Consider the following 27,922-nt stretch of genomic DNA (forward strand, 5'->3'; position numbering starts at 1 on the left):
TTCGATCCTTCATGAGAAGTCTGGTGAGGCTTTTTTTGTGTGCTAACAATAGTGATTAAGCTTTCAGATGTAAAATGCATTTCAAAACTCCATCAGTGGTACAGCTCTGAGAGAAGCAAATAACTTTTCTTTTTCATTTTCCTGCTGGTCAGATAATAAGTACTGAGTCAGAATAGCAGGTATATCCTTAATAGTCCTGTCATTTTTGAAGGGGCCACCATGAAAAGGCTAAGAAACTTTGTCATCCCCAAACAAAATGAAATGATACGTGGATACCAATATAACAAAAAGGACCAATGTACTGCTCTATGAGAATGTTTCCAGACACTCTCGAGTTGTACCGTCATTGTTTGAAGACAGGTTGCCTCCCACCAGATCACTTGTGCAGCCACCTCACGATCTAAAGTGGTTGCCCAGAGGTTCAGAGTGTTACCCGCTCAACCTACCATAACACTGTTGTTTTGTTTGTGTCCTAGGCCTGGCCAAGCGTGTGGGCGCAAGACTCCTGCTGGCTTCTACCTCTGAGGTTTATGGAGGTAAGAAAGATCTCTGAAGCTGGTTTTGTTTTCCACTGCCATTGTGAGCCTTTCCCATACCTGATGTTATTTACTGCTCATTCCTATTATCCATCCTGCATCTTTCACTAAAACGCAGTTTGGGTTTCAATCACAGCAAGAGCACAAGATTGAACAAACCTGGGTGTTATCTTATGTGTATGTGTGCGCTGTTAATCAGATTTTGAGAGTCATAATTGATGAAGAGGTTTAAAAAATCCAAATGATTTCTTACAATTTGTGCTTATTGTGAGGCTGAAGTATTGTACCGTGTTTACTGTGAGATTCAGAAATGGCAAATGAGAGCTTTACCCTGAATGCTAATGAAGGTATGTCATTCAGCCTGTTCTTACAGGCCTTAATTATTTATTGCAAATGTTTCATCTTATCTGCTAAGTGGTAAAATGCAGCTGTATCTTCTAGGCAGATATGGACGTGTCTGTGTGTGCACCAGTGAACAAGCAATTTTTTCTGTGTGGAGAAAGCTGAGCTGAAATTATGTGAAAACTGCTTGATCTGTTCCTGAAATAATTTTGTTTCAGATCCAGAGGTACACCCCCAAAATGAGGATTACTGGGGTCACGTGAACCCGATCGGTCCTCGAGCGTGCTACGATGAGGGGAAGCGTGTAGCAGAAACTATGTGTTATGCCTACATGAAGCAGGTATCCTCATCATTTAACATTTACTGTACAATAACATCGTCTATTCCTGATAATTATTATAAAATAAACCCTACAATTATCTAAAAAAACATTTAAATACAAATGAAAATCTCTACAATAATTGAATGTTTCTACTTAAACAGACACTTAATACTTTCTGGATGAGAGGACTAGAAATAACTGTCCATGCAAGCGGTGAAAAGGTTTCTAAGATAAACAGGTTTCTAGCAATATATTTTTTTAAAGTGATCATGTTTTGCTATGAGGCTGTTTTTAAGGCGATAGTTTCCTATCAGGCATGTCGACCTTGTGTTGAGACTTGTGTTTTATGATGAAAAATTCAGCAAAGCTCTTCATGATTTCAGTTATGTTAAGACGGATTGGTATTGACTTGATTGACAACAGCCTTTGATGATCAGATATGATTGACTTCTCTTGCCTTTTCTTCAGGCAGGTGATATTTATTTATCTGCCTCGTCACCCGCGCCCCCCTCAGAGCCTCATTATTTTTTTTCACACTTACTGAGAGAATTCTTGGAAATGGCTGGCTTTCAGAATCAAATGTCAGCTGTTTATGCTGCGGGACGAGAATATTGCACATAACATCTATTGCCCGGTCATGCAATCAAAATTCATTAACATTTAAAAAGGGATGAATGTGGGTTATGGAGCAGATGAAAAGGCATGTCTTACCTGCCTGTCGCCATAAAGAAACATTAAAGGGTGTGTGTGTACAAAAATTACAGAACAGTTTTTTCCAATCAAGTTATTTGATTGGACAATATGAAATTATGCTTAAAATGTCTCTTTACTTGGTTGTTATATTAATGATCATATGCATAACTGTGTTACATTGTAACAAAGGTGAAGATGAACAAGATTTTAAACAAAACATGCGACAGAGAGAGGAAAAAAAATAGAGCGTATGCTTTTGTGGTACAAAAAACCCTCCGATTATTCTCTTGAAAAATACCTGTGAGGAGAAAAAGAAGCTAAAGTGTCATCACAGATTTTCAACAGCAGGGAGTACACGGTTCTTAAATTAAGCACAGAGAGCTACTTCCTTATGGGAAGTGCCTGATGTGTTTTGCATAAAGACAGTACTGTGCAAGTCTTGAACTTCTCATTTCTTTGTTTTTTGTCAGGAAAATTGGGAAATAGTTTATTGAAACGTGCAGCCATACATGGAAATATATGAGGCAGGAGTTTTTACAGTTGTACAAACTTGGAAGTCAATATTTGGTGTGACCACATTTATTCTTTAACACACTCTCGTAGGCAGATTTTCTGATAATTTCTTTAAGTAGTCTTTAGGAATAGTTCGAATGTTCTAGAAGAATGGGGATTTTTAAGGACATTCAACACTCTTTTTTTGGATGTTGGCTGGCTTTGGTTCAGTTCTCTGCACTACTGTACTACTGTACAGCCTGTAGTAGAGCACAACTTTCTGTTTCTTCATGAGTATCTGAAATCTTGCTGAAAAGTTGGAGACTGTTAGAAATGATGGAGTGCAAAATGTCCCCCTCCCCAATTTTATCAGATTTATGCTTCAACAAATGAAAGTGAATAAAATGATTCAGCTGGAGCTTCACTTGAAATATTTTTGAAGGTAGAAACCTGCCAGTTTTGAGTGACTGGCTAAGCAGTGTGTACAACCTATAGAAAACGTTCAGCATAAAATATGAAATATGAATGAAACATGAGGAGTGGGGGATTAAAAGGTTCTGGAAATGGACCTTTTAAACATGGAAAACCGTGACAAATTTAGATTTGGCGGGTTTTCTGTTTACCATCATGCACCTCAGGCTCTTTTCAGTGCGTCTGATTTTTTTTTTTATTATATTTTTTATGCTCACTCTAAAAATGTAGCCATGTCCCCTGAAGCTGGGTCTCCTGTGGTGTGTAAAAATGGCAATCCCTTAATCAAATTTTCTTTTTTCATGAAGTGGGCAAATTTGCATGGAGTCTCATCTGGATCAGTCCAGGTTGAGAGAGAAAATTGTGTTGGTGTGCCAAAAATAGTCTCCAGGCTCACTGGCACTTTCTTACTCTGACACCTCAGGGGGCCAAACAAAACTCTGCATTAACAGCCTGACCCTGGGCTTGAACCGCCTTTAGGTTTGAACACTGTGACCACTTCAAGTGTCTTTGATTTAGCTTGGAGATCCAGCTCTTAACACCAGTCATGATCCATTACTAAATGTAGGTCAGTTTGAAACCCAAGTTGATGTTTTCTTTCATCTGCAGAGATTAGGCAAATTTAAATCAGGTGTTTTTCATTTTTGTAGGCCCCATTCCCAGAACCTTTTGATCACACTATCCTATTAATATAGAAGAAGGTGATTATATAGATATATATGTATATAGTTGTAGCTTACATGCATACCAATGCTTACATTAAGACTTTTTGTGTTCACTGGTTAAGTGATCTTTCTATATTTGCAGTTATGCAGTCACAGTGTGTCTAAGACTGCATTAGCTTAATGTTAATTTGCAGCTTTGTTAATGTCAGAGTTTAGAGGTTCCAGGTATTTTGTCTGAACTTGTCAGTCTTCTTCCTCTGTACACTGGAGTCATTTTTCACTCTGTTTAATGCTGGGACAGCCTCATCCTGGCACTAAAGATTTATCATACGGGCCAAGTATTCAGTGTTTCATTTGCAATTCGGCACGTATTGGTACATATTTATAAATCTCAAATTTTTACATTTTTAGAATGCCATCCTGTGCTTTGAGTCATATTTATTTATTCATATTTATGTTTTTCTTTTTATCCAAGAAGTTATATTATGGGTGGTGTTCCTAAAAGTTTCCCACAGGTAATGTAGCTGCAAGTAATTTAAATGTAGTCAGTCTGGCTCATGACCAGAACATAGAATCACAGATATCCAGGGCTACAGTTTTTTAAAAATGATATATTCCTGAGAGTCCTGTCAACTCTTTTCATGGTTCTTATTTATTGTCTATTGTCGTAAGTGTACTAATTTCCTCTTAGAAGACTGTTTTTACCAACATCTTCGGTGAGGTGCATGGACTGAGATTAGTGGAGGAAAAGTAACCCTGCTGAGTGCGTAGGAGTTTACCATTATTTACGGGACTGGGTTACATGAGCACACACGCACAGCCCTTTCGAGACCTCTTCATCATGTTGTCCTCATTGTGTCCTTAATCTTCACCACACTGAATATATTTGCAGGATGTGCCTGTTGAATTTCATGTTCCACATTTTCAAGAGAGCAATTTCCATAATTTTTATGTTTTTATTCATATTACACGACCAAAGACGATTCCACGTAGCATCTGAAGTAGTTTGTGGTGGTGCATGAGAATGACTTAAGAAGGTCCGTGGATTTAAAATAAGGAAGAACTTTCTCACTCTGGGATCAAGCAGAGTATCTATCCTCTACTTGGCCTCGATTATTTACTGATTTTTGACAAGTGGAGGTGATTATGTATGTGTCGGGATGGTATCCTGGAAAAAGTTCTGGCTAAAGGAGTTGGTTTAATTTCCTCCAAATTCTCAGATACTGCTTGAGTAGAAAACATGTTTAATGAGCAATGTAGGAAATTCTTTCTAGATAATCAACAACGTATGCAAAATGAGTCCTGATGCTGTGAAGACGACTTAAAGCTCTGTAGGGTCCATGGAGTTGATCCTTTAATTGTTATCAGGTCAAAGAATCAATCTCAATAAAGTGGGAGATGGTTTCCCCAAAAACAGAACAAAGAAAAATGTCTGGTTAAACTTAAGTTACATTTTTATATTTGGCTGTTTTGCTGGGCACTGAATATAATGGGAGCAGTTTCCTAGTTCAAAGCTTTTTCTCCACTTATTGACTACAGATAAAAGTCAGCATTTATCTATGAGAGGTTCGTTATATCTGATTGTCCATGTCTAAATAAAGTGTTTGTCAGACATTCAAATGCTCATTATGGAAGCGGGCTGCTGATGCTTAAAAACAGTAAATCTAAAGAAAGTTATTAAAACAAGGACACAGCTGTGTTAGTCTAACAGCTGGAGAGATTCTTAATATGTGATTGTGAGGCCCCCCCACCCCCACCCCATTACACATTTATGGCTTCCGACTGTTGGCGTCAGCTGAGTTGTTACAGTTAACAAAGGCTAATCTACTGCCCTTGTCCTTCCCTAATTACCTGCCATGTTGGAAAGGAACTCATTTATTTGTGTGTACGTCTTATTTGTGTGGGTCGATGCTGAGTTTCTAGTTTTTTAAGTGAGCCCAGCCAGACAGTGTAGAGTCAGTGATGTGTATAAAAATGTATATTTGTAAAAACCACAGGATGCTCAAGGATTGAGTGTTGAGATCCTTAAAAAGTATTCAGACACCTCAGAGTTAACAAGTTCTCGGTTCTCCTTTGCTTACAGGAGGGTGTAGAGGTGAGAGTGGCAAGAATCTTCAACACGTTCGGCTCCCGTATGCACATGAACGACGGACGTGTTGTCAGTAACTTCATCCTTCAGGCTCTTCAAGGAGAACCTCTCACTGTATGCATTTTAAGCTTTTTACTTGCTCGGCTTTCACCTCATTTGTATGTGCTGCAAGTATCGAGGCACATCGGGATCATTTTAAAGCACATTATATTAGTCCCACGTGGAAGATGGTTTAATATCCATATTACATATAATTTTCTTTAACTGAAAATTAAAGGATGGGTTTTATTATTTCAAATCTAGATCCTGACCTGTTTAACATAATTTTTTACATCATAAAAGTGGTTTAAAAGCATTACATTGAAACCAAATATGGATGCAGTAGAGAGAAATGTAAGGAATGGGAGCAGGGGAATAACATACATCCAGAGGTCCAAAGGGGAATCTGCTTCTGAGGGTATTTACACAGGGTAACACATGTTAACCTTGGCCTTGACTTTGACATTTTACAATGTCAGCTTGCTCATCACTCAAGGATAGCCTGTTTATTTTATTTCTTCTTTTAGGTTTACGGTACCGGCTCCCAGACAAGAGCCTTTCAGTACGTAAGGTAAGTTTACTAAATTAAACCCATTATATTTATCCCTGAAATGCACAATTTTTCTCGTCAATCTCCATTGTCTCATTATCTTAGACAACTCTTAAGCCACACCCCCTTTTATTTTTATTTTGCTTCCAAGGAGCCAAACTTTCCTTCTATTTTTTGAAGTAATCTTGAGCAATAGTTCTCAAGGCTTTCTGAAGATCATACAAAGTTTTTTCTTTTGACATTTGTTGCTTTTTCACTCGTTTTCAGTCCAGTTCTTGTATTTTCAGCTTTATGTAGTAAGACCCTCAGCACTGACCTATGAATCATTCAAGTATAACAAGGCACCTGATTCAAAGGATGATCCTGTGTCTTAGCAGAAAAATAATTTTAAATTGCATATTGAAGCACTTGGTTATGAGCAGCTGGTCACATAATTTGCATTTCTTTAGTTGAGTCTACAAAAAATAATAATAAAGATAACAGTTTGACATTCATAAAATAGTATTTTACAAGAGCTTTTAGCTGAAAGCTTATTCAGTTTCCTCAAATATATTACGAATACACTGCTTGTCGAAATATGTCAAGTGGCAGGTCTAAAGTAAACTATCTACAACAAACGAACAGTATCTGAAAGTCAAGTTTTTAAGAGACCAGAAAAAGTCTAGCAGAGGCCTGACACACGATCGTTGCCACTGTAAATCTTGTGTATGTTTGGAAGAGGTCAGGAGAGGGTACAACAGTGAGTGTGTACAGCCATCTGTAAAACACAGTGGAGACTCATTTCAGCCAGTGGTGTTTGAAGTCTGAGAAGTACAGTCAGATTTTGAGACACCATTCATACCACCTGAAAAGCTGCTGATTGGCAACACCTTCATTTTTCAGCATGACAATGACTCGAAACACACTGATAATGCAGTAAAAGCATTTTCAGACGAAAACCCCGTTTTCAAATCTCTCCAGGCTAGTGTGGACGTAGCCCAAGGCTGTCAGTCATGGATTAGCCTCCCCAAAGATCCAACCTCAACATTATTGAAGCGGAGAACAGAACAAAAGGCAGCCAACATTCAAAGAAGAGCTTTGAATGTCGTTGAAGCTGCCTGGAGAACTATTCCTGAAGACTACTTAAAGAAATTAAAGAAAGCCATCAAGGAGAGTTTAGACCAGCGGTCCCCAACCCCTGGGCCTCGGACCGGTACTGGTCCATGAGTCGTTTGGTACCGGGCCGCAAGAGTTGAGGCTCAGGTGTGAAATGTATGGTTTTCAGGGTTTTTATCAGTTTTCAGCGTTATTTTGTTATCGTTTTTATCGTTAACTCGGTTTTCTTGGGTCTTTTCACGTGTGTTATGAATAAATCTTCTTTTTTTTGGTACCGGTACTAGTTTTATTTTGTTGTATTTATCCGCGACACCTTAACAGCCGGTCCGTGAAAATATTGTCGGGCGTAAACCGGTACGTGGTGCAAAAAAGGTTGGGGACCGCTGGTTTAGACTATGTTAAATTAATTAGTTAATACCAAATATTATGTCTTGTTAGTAATGTAAAAGCCCTGTTTTTGTTTTTTTACCTCATCTACTCTATTTCCATTTATATTTGGTTATTATTTACTGAACATTTCTTTATAAATGAAATGAGGTGTGGCTCAAGACTTTTGCACACTATTGTGTGTCACCTGTTTCAAATATTATAACAAAAAATTACTAATAATGACAAATAACTTTTAATATGAAATATTAAGCAGTCTCTGTACACACACATATGCCAATGTAAACCAGAGTGAGGCTTTTGTTCATGGTGGCATTAAATTGTATGAAAGATATGTTTGTGGGTAGAGTTTTACACTGTTGTAGATTTTAATATAAAGTAAAGAAGCATGGTGTAAGTTCAAAGAGTATTTACTGGTTTCATTTCGTCAGACTGAGCAACAGGGATCAGAGGCACAGAGCATTTGAAGCTCTCGTATCTGATCGTAATATTTACCTGATGCCCTGTATGACTTTTGTGTTGTGTAAACAGTCTTGGGTAATCACATCTAAACTTTCACATCAAGCAATTAAAGATGCGCACTGGAGAATTTCATAATTTCAGTTCTGAAATGTTTTATTAAAAGTTTTTACAGAATTTACAAACAGCATTCATTCATGCATTCAATTTTGCATTGAAGTTTCTTTGTGAGTGATCAAAAGAAAAACAAATAGTTGGATTTCTAAGTGAAAGTAAATCCTTGGAAATTAACAGCAAATGTACCAAAAGTGTTTATATAAATGGTAACTGTGTCAATAAATAAAGTAATATGATGAGATAAAAGGAATGAACTCAATGAACTTTAGATTTTTAAAAGGAAGAAACATAGGGTGAAAAGGTGTAATAAATATGGTTGAAGTTATAAAGAAAATTTGTAGAATTATTTATAAATAATGAACAATTTGGGGAACAGCACTAAAAGATTCATTGGTGTGAAGAAGTTCACATCAAGTTTCTGCCGGGGGAGGTTCAAACATGCTGCTTTGTCTATTTCATCGTCCATTTTCTTAACTGCTTATCCAGCTCAGCTGTTTAAGAGGCGGGGTACATCCTCACACGGCTGTTTCATCAGAGTTAATTAAATATAAAGTAATATTAAATGTAATAGAAACAAAAAGCACAATTAAGTTCCCTTAACTGTCTCTGTGTTTGTTTTTGATATCAGATTGTTAACCTGCTAAATTCTAAACTAACTTTTCCAGAGTTGGACAGTCTTATCTCAGTGTCCACTTGCCTGCCAGTGTTAAGGTCTAATTATGTTAATTAAGTGTGTGTGTGTGTGTGTGTGTGTGTGTGTGTGTGTGTGTGTGTGTGTGTGTGTGTGTGTGTGTGTGTGTGTGTGTGTGTGTGTGTGTGTGTGTGTGTTAGGGAGAGTGAGAGAAACAAATGGTCCATATTTGATTTGCCCTTTAGGTTAGAATCATAAATTGTTCCGTACACTCTCCAGACACTTTGTTAGATACACCTTTGCTAGTATCATGTTGGACCTTTTCTTTCAGAACGATCTTTAATTCTTTGTGGAATCGGTTTTGGTTGGAAATTTGTTGGTTGCACATCCATGATGGGAATCACCCATTCCACCACATCCCAAAGGTGCTCTGTTGCACTGGGACCTGGTAACTGTGGAGGCGACTTGAGTACAGTAAACTCATTGGCATGTTTTAAAAGCCAGTTTGAGAAACCAGTGCATTACCCTGCTGAAAGCAGGCATTAGGCAATGGATTCACCATAAAGAGATGAATGTGGACAGCAATGATACTCGGCTAGGCTGTGGAGTTTAAACAATGGCCAGTTGATACTAAGGGGTTCAAAGTGTGTAAACACCTTTACACCACCAGCAACAACCTCAACAATTGATACAAGACAGGATAGATCCATACTTTCATCCAAATATCACAAAAATGGAGTTCAGGCAACATCTTCCATTGTCCAATTTTGGTGGAAGTGTCAAAACTTTATCCTCAGCTGACAGATGTGGCACGGTTGATGTGGTGTGTACTCATAGATGTTCATTGGAACACCTTGGTTGTAACAAGTGGTTATTTGAGTTGCTGTTGCCTTCCTGTCTGCTCAAAGCAGTCTGACCATTTTTCTCTGCTTCATATCTTTGTGTGTGAACATGTGTGAGGTGAAACCCCAGCAGATGTTCAGTTTCTGAAATAATGGTTTCTGGTACATCTGGTACCAATGTCAGTGCCATGTTTAGTCATCATCCTTTCTCATTTTGATTAACAATTTCAACTTCAGCAGGTCATATTGATCACGTCTGCATATCTAAATCCATTGAGTTGCTGCCATGTGATTGGCTGATTATACATTTGTGTTAATGTGCCATTCAACATTTGTCCATAAGGAAGTGACTTGTGTGTGTGTGTGTGTGTGCGTGTGTGTGTGTGTGTGTGTGTGTGTGTGTGTGTGTGTGTGTCGTGAGTAATTTAATTGATGGTTAAAAAAAAGGTATGAATTGATTTTCTTTGTTAGCCATGCTACTAGCATAAATCTGGAGATGTTCAATGTAGCAGATACTAAGCTTGGTATATTTTGTTTGTGGTCTGTGCAAGTGTGAAATACGTATACCTTAAATAATGTCATTTAAGAATGACATTATTTAAAAAATAAATATAGGACAACAGAAAAAAAATCAAACTTCTGTTCGTGGTTTTTAATTAGCATCCCTGAAAAGGAGCCTTTAGCCAGCCACAATGTCCAGGATAATCTGAGAGATTATCTGAAAGTGGACGTGCCCTATTTTTCCGGAAATGTGTTTATAGCCCTGTGTTGCTGTACTAGAGTAAAACAAGTGTCAGTCAGGGTATGCTGATACACTTGCATAGATAACACGTGGAGTATACACGGTGTTCTGATTAAAGAAATCTGTGCATGTTCATAAAGTGTCCTTCATATTAAAAATAGAGTGTGCTCCTGTGTTTTCCAGTGATCTGGTGAATGGCCTTGTCTTGCTGATGAACAGTAACATCAGCAGTCCAGTCAATCTGGTGAGTTCATAATATGTGGCTGCGTTTCATAAATTGAAAGGCAAATTGATTCTGTGTGTCTGACACTTGCTGACTCTGATGTAATGGATTAATTTGTTTTTCAGGGAAACCCAGAAGAGCACACTATATTGGAGTTTGCTCGCCTCATTAAAAGTCTTGTTGGTAAGTCTTGTGCGGCCTGTGCCGGCTCATGCCTCGTCATCTTTTTATCCTGGTGGTATAAGGTCGCCCTCACTGGGAGGAAGTTGACAGGGCATTTAAAAGCAGGATCACTTTCTTGTTTGGAGCAAATCACAGCTAACCATAAATGCAACCAAAATAGCGTCAGCTGCAATGGGGATGTCAGCGGGCCTCAGCATGAAGTATGCTAATGAATGCTGATGATACCTGAGGCAGAGAACTATGAAAGACTGCTCGGTCATAACCAGAATCCAAGAATGTGATAAGTTGATGGATGTAAGGCGTATTCCAGTGGATTGGTGACAGGTGAAGGTTCACAAGCTTTAAATGGGCTGCAAAAAGTGACCTCATGTGACAAAATAACCAAAAGAAGGGACGATATGTCAGATGACACAGTGTTGTGTATATCATGTGTTGATCAGTGTTTCTTATTTGTGGTAGTAGAGGCTCCAGTCTGCAGAGCAGTTCTAATCAAGACAACAATAAGTCCAACATGAGAGTTATACCTGCTGATTTCTTTTCTTTTTTTTAAACGTGTGTATACGTGCAAGGAAGGTTTGTTTAAAAGTGTGTCTTGGGAAGTCTGGCAGCATCTTATGCCCACAGAGTGTATGATAAAAGATTAACTTTTGGGGTCTGAATAGTGAGGTGGAAGTGCCCTAAACCTGCACTCTTTCCTGTGGCCAACAGGGGGCATTTCCTTTGTTGGCACCAAAAAAATCTATCTATATGTTGAAAATAGATATATTAAAAAAAATGTGAAAATGAGTGTTGATGTCTGCTTTATTACCTCAGTAAACTGTTTATGGATTTTCATTTTCATTTTGTAAATTGTGGTGCCCAGCAGAGTGAAAAAGACGAGTTCTCACATAGGAAGAGGGATTCAATTCAATTCAATTTTATTTATATAGCGCCAAATCACAACAAATGTCGCCTCAAGGCGCTTCATAGATACAGAGAAAAGCCCAACAATCATATGACCCCCTATGAGCAAGCACTTTGGCGACAGTGGGAAGGAAAAACTCCCTTTTAACAGGAAGAAACCTCCGGCAGAACCAGGCTCAGGGAGGGGCAGCCATCTGCTGCGACCGGTTGGGGTGAGAGAGGGATGACTCCTTAAGTACACACTTTAAATTTAAATCTAAGTTCTGCACTGCAGAAACACCAAGAAGGAGGTGTTTTGTTGTTTTGCAGTGGTAAACAAATAAGTCTAGAGTTTTCATTTTAGTTTTTTGATGATATTGGAAAAGTGTAAACTCAGTTGCAGCCACCAAATCTCTGAGTGATGGAAAAACAGACCACAGTGTGAAATGTTTGTCATCATGTGAAGCACACTGTATTGAATGAATAGTTGTGATTGGTTCAGCACTATCAAAACCAGGCGTAACCTCAGGGGTGTCAAGGGTTATTTAAGGTGGAATTACTTTTTTTTTGTCTTTGTGGTCTCTGCAAAGAGATGCATGTTTGTTTGTTTGTTTGGTTTTTTTTATGTTTTACTGGTATAGTGTCTTACATTATCAGTCACTATAGTGTGACATCATATTGCAGTCTCTGACTTACTTTCATAGTAACCAGCCAGGGCCAAACCTAGCACTGAATGTAGTTCCCTAAAGGTAAAACAGTCCCTTCAGTTGGCTCTGTGAAGAATAATAACATCCTCCTCCCTGCTGTCCTTTAAAACACTTCCATGTACACACACGCAGTGAGCCGAAGCCAGATCCAGTTTCTTCCTGAAGCCCAGGACGACCCACAGAGGAGAAGACCCGACATCCGCAAAGCCAAGATGATGCTTGGCTGGGAACCGGTGGTACGTGTGACGCACGACAGACACCGAGAATATTCTGAGATATTTGTAGTGCACACATGCTGTCTTCCACCATCAGTATACTTGATGTCCTGAAGTTTTTAATAGTGACTGAGCTGAGTGTTAAAAATGTTACATAATTTAAAGTTTATTTACACATGAGACTGTTATACATAGACTTGCGATTAAGTGTAAAAGAAACTCTTTGCAGTCCTGTGAAAACAAAGTACTGCGTCCATAGGAATTAGGAGGATAAATACCAGCTGGATGCTGCTAATCTTTATAAAAGCAGAAGTTTGGGGAGTTATCCCACGGGGGAAAAAATCAGTGATGAGCTTAGCCAAGCAGCTATTCCTACCATCAGTTTGGCACATTTCAGACTCTAGAGCAGGGGTGTCAAACTTAAATACACAGTGGGTCAAAATTCAAAACTGGAACAAAGTCGTGGGCTAACATTAATATTTATTGAAATGTATTTATTCCTCCAGATATAAGAATGAATCTTTTCTTATGGACTCAAACACGTTTTCCTGAAAAACTGAATATGGAACAAGCAAAGCTTAATACTAAACAATATATATATTAGCTGTATAATACCAGTAGGCCAGCTCTAATAGTAATTTGGTATGGCTTCGCGGGCCAAATGTAATTAGGCTGCGGGCCAAATCTGGCCCGCGGGCCAGAGTTTGACACCTATGCTCTAGAGTTAACAGGTCTCAGTTAGCATGTTCAGTTTAATTCAGTTTTATTTATATATCGCCAAAACACAACAACACTTACCTCCAGGTGTTTGATATTGTAAGGTAAAGACCCACAGTAATACATAAAAATCTGAGAAAACCCCCTATGACCACATACCTAGGTGACAATGGTAAGGAAAAACTCTTAACGGGAAGAAAGTTCCAGCAGAATTGGGCTCAGGGAGGGGCGGCCATCTGTCGCAACTGGTTGGGGGTGAGGGGAGGGAATATTAAAGTTAAAGGCAGCACAGTTTGAAACAGGAAAAAAAGAGCTTCTAGATGATAGCTATATTCAATATTTCTATCATCCAGTATCAATCTCACTGTTACCTCTTTAACCTCCTGAGGGAAAAATAAATGAATTTATCCAAAACATCAAAGGCCAGTCACACCGTGACTTCATAATATTTACAATTATTCCTATGAATTCAACACCTTAACTCGGAAAGAGAAGGGCAGGCTGTGAATATATATGACAGGGGGTTGTATTAGCCGGACTGTCAGTGATCTAAGATGCTAAATGATCGGTTAAGGGAAGGTATTTGACTCCGAGGTGTCGAACACCTCCTGTTCCTCCTGGTAGTATGTCAGCGTTTGATGTGTTGTCTTGTGTTGACAGGTGCCCCTGGAGGAAGGCTTAAACAAAACAATTCAGTACTTCAGCAGAGAGCTGGAGCACCAGGCTAACAACCAGTACATCCCCAAACCTAAAGCTGCCCGCATGAAGAAAGGAAGACCCAGACACAACTGAGCCTTACTGTTCCACCTCAACACAAAGATGTTAAGAGCCCTTAAAGTGCAGCTCTGTGAAATACACTGCTGATTGCTGCACTCTGGGAAATGGAGTCCTTTTTTTTTTGACAAGCAGAGACATCCTACTCTTAAAACGTATTTTACAAAGACTGTTGGCCTGCACTGGACCTACAGTTTTAGTGTCAGTAAGGCCGCCTTACTGCAGCTCGTGTGACAGACGAGCCTGAATCAGAGGCAACAAACTGAAGGCAAGAAACTTGCCTCAATCTACTTTCTTTTGTGAATTTATGCTTTTGCTATTTAAATCGCCGACATGAGAATTCTGCAAACAGCTTGCACTGTGCATCTGTGCTTTGTGTTTACTTTGTGTTTTGTCTGTAGAAACAAGCTATCTGAATTTGGTTTTTTCCACTGGATGTTTTGTCCTTCGATCAGTGGCATGCCGGCACCCTGTTGGCTGTCCATGCAGCGCACCGCAGGGCTGGGATAAACCTTCTAGAAAGACTGTTACAGATTTGCTTTTCACAACATCTTCCGTGTTTGTGGATTAATTATTTCGGGTGAAGATGCTATTTTAATAAAATATTTCCAATACTTTGCGTTTGATGTTGATGGTTAAAGACACCCATGTACTGTTGAGTCGGATTTAAGAAAAAAAACATGGCAGAGCCAAAGAAGTACAGAGCTACATCTTTATTTACAGCTAAAGGCAGAGAGGAAACCAGCTGTAGTTGTCGGGCAGGTGGATGTCTATGAATAAAAATTATTTTAGAATTAGTACGTAGAAAGACAGAAAATTATCATGAGAAATATATAAAGAAGGGGATCAAAGGATGATTTTCAAGGGGCTACACTACACAAAAGACAGAATACCTGTGAAGTACTTGAACAGGTGTGAGACTAAAGAGATAGAAGACGACTAACTGAAAGATCCAAAACCTTTGGTGCTTGTATTCTCAATGCAGTGAGTGCATAAATCTGCTCATAATGCAAATGATTCATTTTAGTACACCTAATTTAAAGTTGGAGTAAGGGTAAGTCTCCTGGGAATGAATGCTGCTTAATGTACCACGCTCTGATGGGACTGACATGCACCCAGATGTGTGCGTGTCTGTGGTTAATAGTAGTCGTAGTTAACATTAGCGCCGTGTCTGTAAGAAGAAGGATCTCGCGGGGCAATGGGAGCGTTTTCATCATAGTGGTGCTGACGGCCGGGGTCGTTGGCACGCGCGTGGTCCCTCCAGTACGCTATGTCGGCCTCCAGCCTCTGGTGAGACAAAAACACCACGGACGTCACTTGTTAATAAACTCAATAGAAGTCTGAAGCCAACAGACGCACAGGGTGCTGATAAGATGACCACCAAGACTGTCAGCAGGCATAGCTGTGGCAAATAGACCTGCATGAAAAGCAAACGCTGAAAAGGCCGATGCTATGACAGCTTTGGCCTTTTAAAGGAAGCAACAGCAAATGGCATTAGCACAAGGTGTCAACATGGCGCTGTTGGAGAAATACTGCTGTAGCGGGATGAAACACATGCTGTCAGAAATGGCAGCGGGGAGCTACTTTGTGCACTCGCCTCTCCTTTTTCTGCCCTTGTTCTGCGTTCCCTTCGCTCCTTAGGGTCCCCGGCGAGTTCTACACGAGAGCCGCTGACCTGGAAGAAAGCTGAATCTGGCGCTGTAAGTGGGTTTCTGTTTGTGCGTGAGAGAGAGGAAATTCATGTTGTCGCGTGTTCAGCCCTGCACCTGTACTTATCTGTTCATGATTCGGCCTTTTGAGGAATGTTTCAAGCATCGTTCAGCCATCAGACCAGTGTTTAACCCTCTGGCCTTGTTAAAAATCACTACCCTTTCAGCTTGTTCGTGGCCAAAAATGGCCACCCCTTGTTTACGTTTACAAAATGCTATAAAATTCATATATATTAAGAAAAATTCCCACTTTTTTTGACATGATTTTTTAGATTAGTACCACTGCTGTTCATGAAAATCAAAATTTCATTCAAATTCATAATTTTAACCCTTTAAATACCAGTTAGATCACATAATCCTAGGAACTCATAAATGGAAAAAATCACAAAACCCCAATTTTTTTCCAAATAAAACATGCCATCTGATTTACTTTCTAACCATGATGGAGGTTAGATGCATAGCAATAATTAACAGTATCAATGACTTTTATACATCTTTGTTTTTTTGTGCAGTGACAGAAAAACATAAAAACTTCCTCTCAGCTTGTTCGTGGCCAAAAATGGCCACCCCTTGTTTACGTTTACAAAATGCTATAAAATTCATATATATTAAGAAAAATTCCCACTTTTTTTGACATGATTTTTTAGATTAGTACCAGTGCTGTTCATGAAAATCAAAATTTCATTCAAATTCATAATTTTAACCCTTTAAATACCAGTTAGATCACATAATCCTAGGAACTCATAAATGGAAAAAATCACAAAACCCCAATTTTTTTCCAAATAAAACATGCCATCTGATTTACTTTCTAACCATGATGGAGGTTAGATGCATAGCAATAATTAACAGTATCAATGACTTTTATACATCTTTGTTTTTTTGTGCAGTGACAGAAAAACATAAAAACTTCCTCTCAGCTTGTTCGTGGCCAAAAATGGCCACCTCCTGTTTACATTTACAAAATGCTATAAAATTCATATATATTAAGAAAAATTTCCACTTTTTTTGACATGATTTTTTAGATTAGTACCAGTGCTGTTCATCAAGACCAAAATTTCATTCAAATTCATAATTTTAACCCTTTAAATACCAGTTAAATCAAATAATCCTAGGAACTCATAAATGGAAAAAATCACAAAACCCCAATTTTTTTCCAAATAAAACATGCCATCTGATTTACTTTCTAACCATGATGGAGGTTATATGCATAGCAATAAATAACAGTATCAATGACTTTTATACATCTTTGTTTTTTTGTGCAGTGACAGAAAAACATAAAAACTTCCTCTCAGCTTGTTCGTGGCCAAAAATGGCCACCCCCTGTTTACATTTACAAAATGCTATAAAATTCATATATATTAAGAAAAATTTCCACTTTTTTTGACATGATTTTTTAGATTAGTACCAGTGCTGTTCATCAAGACCAAAATTTCATTCAAATTCATAATTTTAACCCTTTAAATACCAGTTAAATCAAATAATCCTAGGAACTCATAAATGGAAAAAAATCACAAAACCCCAATTTTTTTCCAAATAAAACATGCCATCTGATTTACTTTCTAACCATGGTGGAGGTTAGATGTATAACAATAATTAAAAGTATCAATGAGTTTTATGCATCTTTGTTTTTTTGTGCAGTGACAGAAAAACATAAAAACTTCCAAAAATGGCCACCCCCTGTTTACATTTACAAAATGCTATAAAATTCATATATATTAAGAAAAAGTTCCCCTTTTTTTGACATGATTTTTTTAGATTAGTATCAGCGCTGTTCATCAAGACCAAAATTTAATTCAAATCCTGACTTTTAACCCTTTAAATCACAGTTAAATTACATAATTTTAATGATTTACAAAGGGATAAAAGCATAAAATCCCCATTTTTTTCCTAAATAATACATGCAAACTGATTTATTTTCTAACCATGATGGAGGTTAGATGCATAGCAATAATTAAAAGTATCAATGAGTTTTATGTATCTTTGGTTTTTTGTGCAGTGACAGAAAAAAAAATAAAAAATCCCTCTAATTTTGTTCGTGGCCAAAAATGGCCACCCATGTTTACGTTTTCAAAATACTATAAAATTCATATATATTAAAACATTTTTCTACTTTCATTGACTTGATGTTTTAGATTAGTATCAGTGCTGTTCATCAAGACCAAAATTTAATTCAAATCCAGACTTTTAACCCTTTAAATACCAGTTAAATTACATAATTTTAATGATTTACAAAGGGATAAAGGGATAAAGGGATAAAAGCATAAAATCCCCATTTTTTTCCTAAATAATACATGCAAACTGATTTATTTTCTAACCATGATGGAGGTTAGATGCATAGCAATAATTAAAAGTATCAATGAGTTTTATGTATCTTTGGTTTTTTGTGCTGTGACAGAAAAACAAAAAAAAACTCTCATTTTGTTCGTGGCCAAAAATGGCCACCCATGTTTACGTTTTCAAAATACTATAAAATTCATATATATTAAAACATTTTTCTACTTTCATTGACTTGATGTTTTAGATTAGTATCAGTGCTGTTCATCAAGACCAAAATTTAATTCAAATCCAGACTTTTAACCCTTTAAATACCAGTTAAATTACATAATTTTAATGATTTACAAAGGGATAAAGGGATAAAGGGATAAAAGCATAAAATCCCCATTTTTTTCCTAAATAATACATGCAAACTGATTTATTTTCTAACCATGATGGAGGTTAGATGCATAGCAATAATTAAAAGTATCAATGAGTTTTATGTATCTTTGGTTTTTTGTGCTGTGACAGAAAAACAAAAAATCCCTCTCATTTTGTTCGTGGCCAAAAATGGCCACCCATGTTTACGTTTTCAAAATACTATAAAATTCATATATATTAAAACATTTTTCTACTTTCATTGACTTGATTTTTTAAATTAGCACCAGTCCTAGTCATGAAAACCAAAATATAATTCAAATTTAGATATTATACGCTTTGAACTGGGTGTGGTTCCCAATCAGCCAGAGTTCACACCCAGTTTCACACCTTGGCTCAGGCGATTAGAGGATCATCAGGGGGTCCCTTTGTCCCTCTTGGGGTGGGGGGGACACTCCCACCTTCTTGCCATATTGCCAGAATAAATGGTCTGGAAGCTGTTAGGTTGACTTACAGCAGTAGCAACGTCTGCACCTGCATAAACTCCAGGACACGTTTACAAACAGTGTTTGTTGTTGTTTGCGCTGCAGCTGCAGGTTTGAACTGTGCAAAATGTCCTGTGATTGGGTTTTTTTTTGTTTTTGTTTTTGTTTCTAGAGTTAATATTTTGGGTATGGTCTCTTTTTATGAAAAATACAAGAGTAAAAGTGCTTTTCACATGTGCTTCAAAGCTAAGTTTGACTGGGAACCTCAAAGCTCAATATCCTGCATCCACAGGAATTCACTGCAGCCTATGTAATGTTTGATGCGTCATTATTTATTCCAGTCTATCTTGCAAATACATGTTTGTGCTGCAATGTCATGCACAAACACAAACTATCAGATCCTTAAGACCAAACCTATGTCAAAATTGTTTCATTATATTGGTCCATTGGAGTGTGGTAACCCATCAACCCCACCTTAAAATGTTTGTCTTAAAAACAAATGACGTGAATGAAAGGTCTCAACTTTTTGTACTCTCTGTGTATGTGTTTGTGTTACTCTCAGTTATTTTTAAGTGTTCCTCTTGGTTTTACTCACCTAAACCGACATTACTGAATAGTTGTAATGGTATTTTACTATAACATAAAGTAAGTCTTAAAGTTGACCTCTCCCAGAAGAAACATAACTCACCTGCTCATCATATCCCATGTACATAAACTGCATGATCCACTGCTGTACGTCCGGTCTGCTGCGATCCCAAAGGTTCCTCTTGGTTCTGCTCAGTTTTGCCAGGAACTCTTTGGCTTTGGAAGAAGGAACTGCAACTGAGGACCGTGATGCTGCAGTACCAGTTCCTGCCACTGGATGGAGGCACAACAGGGGGTGGGGGGGAGAAAGGTATGGTATTTTGAAAAATACTTAATGTTGTTGAGTTTTCTATCAGCCGCACAAAGACAATGTTAGGTATGTGTTTAAGGATGTTACCATCTCGCTTCAAGATCTTGTGTAAGTGGCCGTCGCTGGATACTGTAAAGTAGAGTCAACAGAGACATAATGAGCTGCAGTACAAATGCTTTTCTTCGTGGCAGGTATGTTAGACTGGTGATAAAATAATAAAAACAACTAACTCAGATATAATTAATCTTTAAAACAGCCACACATTTTAACCAGTCAGCTTAAGGTGTCTGTTTCTTTCTGATGCCATCTTCACAAAATTCTAAATACTATTCATTTATACACACTCACCGGATGATTTGTTAGCTACACCAAACTGGGCCCCTTTTTGCCTTCATTCTTAATGGCACAGATTCAAAAACATTCCTAATTTTTTGACATGACCGAATGACACAGTTGCTGCAAATTTTCCAGCTACATAGCCATGATCCTGCTCCACCACATCCCAAAGATTCTCTATTAAATTGAGATCTGGTGAGTGTAGAGACCATTTGTGTGCAGTGAACTCAAACATACAGAAGAGCATGGTTATTTTAAGTGGTTACTTGTTGCTGTTGCTTTCCTATCAGCTTGAAGCAGCCTAGCCATTCTCTGTCCGCTGACCTCAACGAGACATTTTCATGCAGAGAACTGCTGGTAACTAGATAATGTATCTTTTCTTTGTTCATTCTCTGTAAATCGTACAGATGCCGATCAGCAGTAACACTTAGACCAGACTATCAGTCACTAACAACTGCTCCGCATTCAAAGTCACTCACATCACTTTCTTCCTCATTGTGATGCACAGTTTGAACTTCAGCAGGTCGTCTTGACCGTGTCTACCTGTCTAAATATACTGAGTTGCTGCAATGTGATTGGCTGATTAGATATTTGAGTTAGCAAGCAGTTGAACATGCGTGCCTGACAAAGTGGCTGGTGAGCATCTGTCTGCATTTCTTTATGTTGTTTGCAGTGCAGCAGTTTTTCTGGTTGGCATCAGTAGTTTTACACCCTTCACTTGTGCTTATTCAGCCGACAAGTTGCCAACTCGCATCCAAAGAAAGCAGCTTCTGGCAAATTTGCATGTAAATAAATGTGCTGCGGTCACTTCCTAGAGCTCTTCTGGCACACTGTTGACCCAATGTTTGGAGCACTCGTGTCCAAGAGTTCACCAAACCAATCTAGTCAGATGACGTTTTACTGCACTTTATTGAGCCCCGTGCATGTGGGTGATGTTTCTGTAACTTAGTCTTTTGTTTGTTTCGGAACATTTAAACAGAAAACTGAACTCAACACCGGAAGATGCACAGAAATACAACCGCACAGGCATTTCAGTGGCATAATTCGAGATAAAGTTGGAGAGAAGTAGATTTATTCAGAATGTTCTCAGTACTGCAGCAGCTTGGCCTTCATAATGTACTATTAGTCATTATTAGTCATTCTTTCCACAGCTCTGCAGTAGTGTAATTATTCTTTTCTCTAACCATCATCATTAGAAATGTGTCCACTTCCTGACATCTGTAATAGTGCGTCAATCTGCTGACGTTTGAACCTTCTAGAAGACGAATATAAACTATGAAAATATGTATTTAAGTGTTTTTCTGAGATTTTTTTCCCGTGATGATGTCATTTCATCACAAAACATGAAAACATGTCATCAACTGTTGGTCTTGCTGCTATGACATTTTACACAAACGTTCAAGGTCCCTAGATGATTTATCCTACTGGCTTTGCTCATTTACTGACCTACTCTGTAGTTCCAGCAACTAATCAAATAATCAAAATCCAGCTTTGGTTGTTTGAGTACCTACAAGAGTCCTGACAGCAACTTCATCCTTGGTTTAACCTTTTTGCCTTGCAAATGTTATCATGCTAACATGATAAACTGTGATTCATTCTCACAGAGGAATGGGCAAACTGCTTCAACTTGGTAGGAATATAATGGTAACTAAAATAACCACTAATTACAACAAAGGCATGACTGAGAGCGTCTCTGAATGCTGTTGAACCTTGAAGCAGATGGTGTACAGCAGTAAAAGCTTACTTCAAACAGTAAACTGAGGCTACAGTTTGTACAGGCTCATCAAGACTAGACAATGGAAGACTGAAAAAATGTTTCCTGGGCTCATGACTCTCTATTTCTGCTGTGACACAGGGATAGTCTGATTAAAATATGCCTTGCTGACAATCTCGAACTGGTTTCTTGAACATGGGAATGAGTTCACTGTACTCAAATGACCTCCACAGTCACCAGACCTTAATCCAACAGAGCACCTTTGGAGTGTGCCGGAACAGGTGATTGCTGTCATGGATGCACACCTGACAAATCTGCAGCAACCGTGTGATCTGTGAATGAAGTGTATTTTAGCATGAAAAAAATTAGCATTGCACTGTACCTAGCAACCTAACATAGCTGCTTGCATGAGCCTCTGTAAGCAAAGCTATCTGTTGAATATTTTGATCAGTTTTTAAAGTCTGATAGTGCGATACCAGGGCACGGTGGCTGTACAGCAGGATGCTAAAACCCATCAGTCCTAAAACTATGCGTGATGCATGTCCGGAAACATCGTTTGCTGTAGAAACCACATGGTTTGCAGGCTGGTGCTTCAGACCATGAAGTTTGAAGGAAACCATAAAGAAGCAGAAGCACATTCCCTTTTTTTCAGAATGACTTTAATAGTGTTTTCCTCAACTATTTACCTTCACATTTCTGTTTCATATCATAGTTAGGGCCATTTAAGTGTTGGATATCTTGTTAGATCACTGAGTATTAGTTAACTTTGTCTTATTCCTCATACTTGAACAAACTTTAATTTTAAAACAGATCCTTTTCAGATTCAAACATGCAGGGATTGTTTTACTCTTATTTTATTTAAAGAAAAGCTCTTTATGAGCCATGTGTTTGCAGGCGTTTCAACAGAAGATTATTGAAGCAGATGTGAAGCAGATGTGAGTTTGCTCACATGGATTTTTCATTTAAAGTGACTTTAAATTCTGTGGAACCTTCTTACAAAATAGAATGAACTGAAAACAAAGACGACTTTGCAGGTTTCTAAAATGCATTTCAGAAGGGATCAATTGCACTTTAAGTTTGTGGAATATAGTAAAACATCTAAGTCTGATCCTTTTTTCTTAACAAATGTAAAGAAATGCATCTTTTTAACTAGTGCCAGTGCAGTTAAAAAGAAAAAAAGCAGCTGCAGAAATAAGACCTAATGGTATTGGAAACACTCGAGTTAGTAAAAGATGTAAACTTAGAAGAAGCCAAAGAAAAACAAAAGCTTTTGCTTACCTCTAAGAGCTAATAATGTCAGGAGTACAGCCAACCCCATTACCCTCAAATAGAAATGCTGGGATGCCATGTTGTACCCACTCACTCTTTCCAGATTTCCTTAAAGGTAGCAACTGTGCAAAAGCATTTGCACAACCATAAGAATGGGCGGAAACCCCGACTTTCCAAGTGGAAACTGGCCTGTGGCAGTGGAATGGTTTCACCTCCTTGCCTTCAGAAACACGACTGCACCTGGGAGGTTTTTTTTCTCCCCCTTAAGTGAATTTCCATGTGTGTACCAGATACTTTTCCATCTCCAGCTCGTACAGTGTGTGAGCAGCGGGGTTTGGGGGAATGCAGTTTGTCATGTGGGTTTATTCTGTGGAAAAAAACATTCCAGATTTTGAGCCTTTGCAAAGTGAAGTTGGTTAACTTAAGCTGCACCAATATGTTTTTATTTAACAAGAAATGTTGATACACTTTCTAAAGGGATTCAAACTGTGCAGCTTTAAATCTTTCTGCATTTTTATGCATATTTCTAGCAGCAATTTCCCTCCAAAAATGCACTAAAATACCTGAGCAGGAAGCCAGAAAGTGGAGAGAGCTGCTTGAGTTTTATTTCAGCAACAAGTCTGTGACCAGCAACGAGAATCTCTTTGCTCTTGTGTAAACCTTCAAATCTTTTGCGACTGCCTGAGGGACAGAGCGACGCTGCGAGTCTGAAGAATGTATAAAAAGCAACATTCAGGTGAAGAGAAGGTGAAATGACTGAGTGGCTGCAGCTTGAATTATCTTCTCTCTTCCATATTTTAAATTCACCAGCTGAAAGTGGAGACTTTCAATACAGCCACATTACATCTAATCAGTTTACACATATACTGGCACCTTTCAGCCAAGCGGTATCTTACTCTATAAAACCTTTTTGATGTGAAACATATTTGCATGTTAATGAATTCTATTTAATTCTATATACAATAAGCTCTGGATTTCTCCTCTTAAAGAAGTTGTAGTTCTGCCTTTCAGACAGTTTTTCCGCAATTCGATGTGGGAGTAATCTCTGATACAGAAGTCTGAGTACAGAAGCCCCGCTCACCTGTTATTCAAAACGTCAGATTGAAAAAGGTAGCCAATCAGGAGACGGTTACCTAAAGCTAAAGTTGGCTGTGCCAAGCCTCAGTATAAGGCAAATATGATGGATTTGTAGTCTGGATCCCGCAAAGCTTCTCTGTAAAGCCCAAGAATAAAAATATGGAGTCTTTAAAAACCTTCAGCTGCTGGAGTCACTGTTGTTATTCGCCTACCTCAGGGGCTTTATTTCATCTGTTGTTGTGTGTATTACCTGGAGTGGTTGAAATACAGGTTTTCTAGCTTTTGTGTTTGTCAGGTGGCTGACTGAACATGCACATTACTGTTTCTGCTGCTGCCTCCGTGCTCCACACAGCAGATTTACAGTTGTGGTCAGATGTTTGTGTCAACTCATCACTGGCATGAAAGTCATGGAAGTTTGGGGGCTTTTAATTACTTCTTTGAACGGTTCATTTTCCAGGGTGGAATGATTGTACAGCAGACATCTTTAATGGCTTTAAGAAATAAGAACTGAGTGAGCATGTTATTTGGGATATTTTTCTAACTGAACACAGGGTCAAGGCTCGTGTATACGTGAGCTCAAATCTTTTAATAAATGGTGTCCAAGGCCTATTAACTTTTTGTTTGTGGTCATGATGGACTACAACTGGTAGTTTGTCTTTGCCAGCATAAAAAGGACACATTAATCAAAACTCGAAAAACAGGAAAGTCCGAAGAACTCAGTGCAAATGTAAGAAGGAGAATTTTAGATTTACACAAGGTAGGAAGGTCCCATGGTACAGATGTGTCACCACTTTGCGAAGGTCTTGAAGAAACTCAATTCAATTCAATTCTCTTATCCTGCCCTCCTCCTCTCTCCCCAACCGGTCGCAGCAGATGGCCCCGCCCCTCCCTGAGCCTGGTTCTGCTGGAGGTTTCTTCCTGTTAAAAGGGAGTTTTTCCTTCCCACTGTCGCCAAAGTGCTTGGTCACAGGGGGTCATATGATTATTGGGCTTTTCTCTGTGTGTATTATTGTAGGGTCTACCTTAAAATATAAAGTGCCTTGAGGCAACTGTTGTTGTGATTTGGCAGTGTATAAATAAAACTGAATTGAATTGCTCCAAAAATTGTACAATACACTTAAAAGATGGGACCATGCGAGGAAACCAAACAATTAAAATCAACTCACACAAGAAAAGAGTTCCAGCCAGGATTATGTCAGAAGCTTCTTGATGGATACCAAAAGCATCTGGTCAAGGTGCTGAAGGAAATTTAACCAAATATTAGTGGGAGTGTGTGAATTATAGAAAATCCAAAAATTATGCACCAAATTCTATTTTTTTTCTTTCTAGTCCTCGGAAAAAGCTTGAAAACAGCTCAAAGACATCATTTAAAGTCTAAAATTGCCATGACATCCATGACCATGAGTGCATGTAAACTGTGTATTGTAAGGATGTGCAGCCCAGAAAACTGCGTGTATAAAAGTAAAATGACGTTAAAGCTCGTTTTCAGTGGGAGGTGACCTGCCAGCCTGTTCACAGAGGTCTGCATTTATACTGCTGGTCTGCAGTAACCCTGAATGGCAGCACAGTGTGCAGCTAATGATTAACACTCATTTACTAATAGAAGCCAGTGATAGTCATCACAGCAGTTAGAATAAGTGTTTACAATGAAGCAGTTCATCTCCTATGCATTCAAACTTTCATGTGTAAGGAGAAGAGTGTGATTAATAGAAATTAAAAAGTCTCAGATGACTAACTCGTGGTAGTTGTCACTGTGTTTGTCACCAGAATGAAAACAAACAAACACTTTTAGAAGACTTACTTAGAAATTCAAATTTGACTTGGCTTCGGTTTGTCATATAATGAACGTGTGTCGGACTGTGTTTGGTTTGGAACAACAAACAGCCTTCGCGTCTCTCAGGGGTAAAGCTGGAATGCAGGAAACCAGAAGCTGGCTGATGACTGTGCAGCTTTCACCGTGAGGTTTGAAAAGAACGGATAAGACTCGAGTAAACAAAAGACAGAAAGAGGCGAGATACGGAAGGTCAAAAAATTATTAAAATGGAGCGTGAGTATGAATATGTTCAGAAAGGTTTTTTGTATTTTCTTCACTCAAGCTCTTACAGAAATGGCTTTAAAAAACCAGCACTGTGTGGTGCTGTGTGAGCTGTGTGCTCTTTACACACAGACACAATTTAGCTCCTTGCTGATCAGACCAACAAAAAAAGAGAAAGAAGTTGTTCCTTCTGATCCCGACCGGCTGGGTGAATAGCTGGACGCTGTGAACCTCAGTGAAAGAGAAATGCCTCCACTCTCAATTGAGGCTTGTCTATAGAGATGATTGCACAGGAGTCTGTCTTAATCACTTCATGCACCGAGTCCTTGGGCAGGATGGAGACCAAAACCAAATAAAGATGCTTGTGAAGTTCTTTCTGTACCTGAGCTTCAAAATAGTTTTGTCAGAAAGCACCTCGTCTCTGAGAAAAATGTGAAACAGTTACAGTTTTAAACTCTGCACATAAAATGTTCACAGTAAAGGCAGTAAGACTGTGAGATATGAAGGGCTGAGAAGGAGAGAATCCTGCAGAAAATGTTTACATAGTTGTTGCACAGACTGTCCTGTAATTATGAAAGTGTTTTGTGTGAACTGTAGATTTATTAATCGTGCAATCTATCATTTAATTGTTAATTTGTTAGTTAATTACAATAGGAAAAGCTCTAAAACCTATGAAAATGCACAAAAATTTTTTAAATCTATGCACTCCTTCACAAGTCCAGTTGGCCGGATTCGACTTGATTCAGGCCTTCAGGCCTTATGTTTGAAACCTATTTTAGAGCCTTTGTGTTATATTTTGCTCTGTGGACCACTGTAACTCTGACACACTGGAACAAGGGAGGAGAATGGGGAAAAACGTGGAAAAAAATGAAGGGCTGAAATTATGTTTCTGACAGAATGAAGAACTTCACAGCCACGAAACCTTCATCTGGCATCTGTTTGATCCTGCCCAGTTAAAGAACAGCAAAGGTTTGGGATATGACTGGCACAGGGACTCCAATTCAGACACAAAGCTTTCAAAAAAACTTGCATTTGCTCACAGAACCGTGAAATGAGCATCTCTGCATCAGAGCATAACTGGGAAAAAGATAAAGTCAAAGAGGTAATCCTCTCATACTGTATATGCCAAAGTGCCTGCTGGTAGTTCAGGAAATTAGGAGCAGGAGCATCATAAGATCTGAAAAATACACTGAACTTTGGACTGAAACACAATTTCCTCTTATCGGTCCTTCACTCTTGCCCTCCGCACTTGTCTTTGCTCCCTCCGCACTTGTCTTTGCTCCCTCCGCACTTGTCTTTGCTCCCTCCTCACCCCTTCTCACACTTGATTTGACAGTCTGTGTGTTATGACCCGAGGCTGACACAGACATCCAAAATGTCTCTCAAAGGTAACACAAACCGGTCACTGGAAAAAAAAGAGGTGCCAAAGTAAATATCAGACTAAACTGAAAGCCCCTTTTATACAAAACACACCTTATTTTAGAGAAAGCTTTCCCTTTATTTGACCCCCTGAAAGTGCTATAATGCTTTTCCTTACTTTTTAATTTTATATATACATTTGTAAGATTATCTGTCTCTCTCTCTAGATACAACCTCAG

General features: G+C 38.5%; 2 protein-coding genes across 3 annotated transcripts in view; one reads left to right on the top strand and one right to left on the bottom strand.

The window, feature by feature from the left end:
• The window catches only part of uxs1 (UDP-glucuronate decarboxylase 1), a 37,319-nt gene extending 22,538 nt beyond the window's left edge, over positions 1–14,781 (top strand). The window contains exons 8-15 of one of the 2 annotated variants that reach the window (XM_085134456.1): positions 477–536; positions 1,097–1,218; positions 5,605–5,724; positions 6,177–6,220; positions 10,656–10,716; positions 10,821–10,878; positions 12,600–12,703; positions 14,060–14,777. In XM_085134456.1, the coding sequence (XP_084990582.1) occupies positions 477–536; positions 1,097–1,218; positions 5,605–5,724; positions 6,177–6,220; positions 10,656–10,716; positions 10,821–10,878; positions 12,600–12,703; positions 14,060–14,191 (701 nt within the window). In that variant the 3' untranslated portion in view covers positions 14,192–14,777. Of the gene's footprint in view, positions 1–476; positions 537–1,096; positions 1,219–5,604; positions 5,725–6,176; positions 6,221–10,655; positions 10,717–10,820; positions 10,879–12,599; positions 12,704–14,059 lie in introns of both variants that reach the window. The other variant, XM_085134455.1, reaches the window with a different exon arrangement.
• A 90-nt stretch (positions 14,782–14,871) lies between these two features.
• Positions 14,872–27,584, bottom strand: ecrg4a (ECRG4 augurin precursor a). Its single transcript, XM_085134460.1, has 4 exons — positions 23,222–27,584; positions 19,981–20,022; positions 19,687–19,856; positions 14,872–15,460 (listed from the first exon to the last, which is right to left on the bottom strand). Exons 1-4 carry the CDS (start codon positions 23,289–23,291, stop codon positions 15,311–15,313), a joined length of 432 nt encoding a protein of 143 aa, XP_084990586.1. The 5' UTR covers positions 23,292–27,584; the 3' UTR covers positions 14,872–15,310.
• Positions 27,585–27,922: the final 338 nt, after the last annotated feature.

The sequence above is a fragment of the Neolamprologus multifasciatus genome, chromosome 16 (genome assembly GCF_963576455.1).
Source record: "Neolamprologus multifasciatus chromosome 16, fNeoMul1.2, whole genome shotgun sequence".
NCBI lineage: Eukaryota > Metazoa > Chordata > Actinopteri > Cichliformes > Cichlidae > Neolamprologus > Neolamprologus multifasciatus.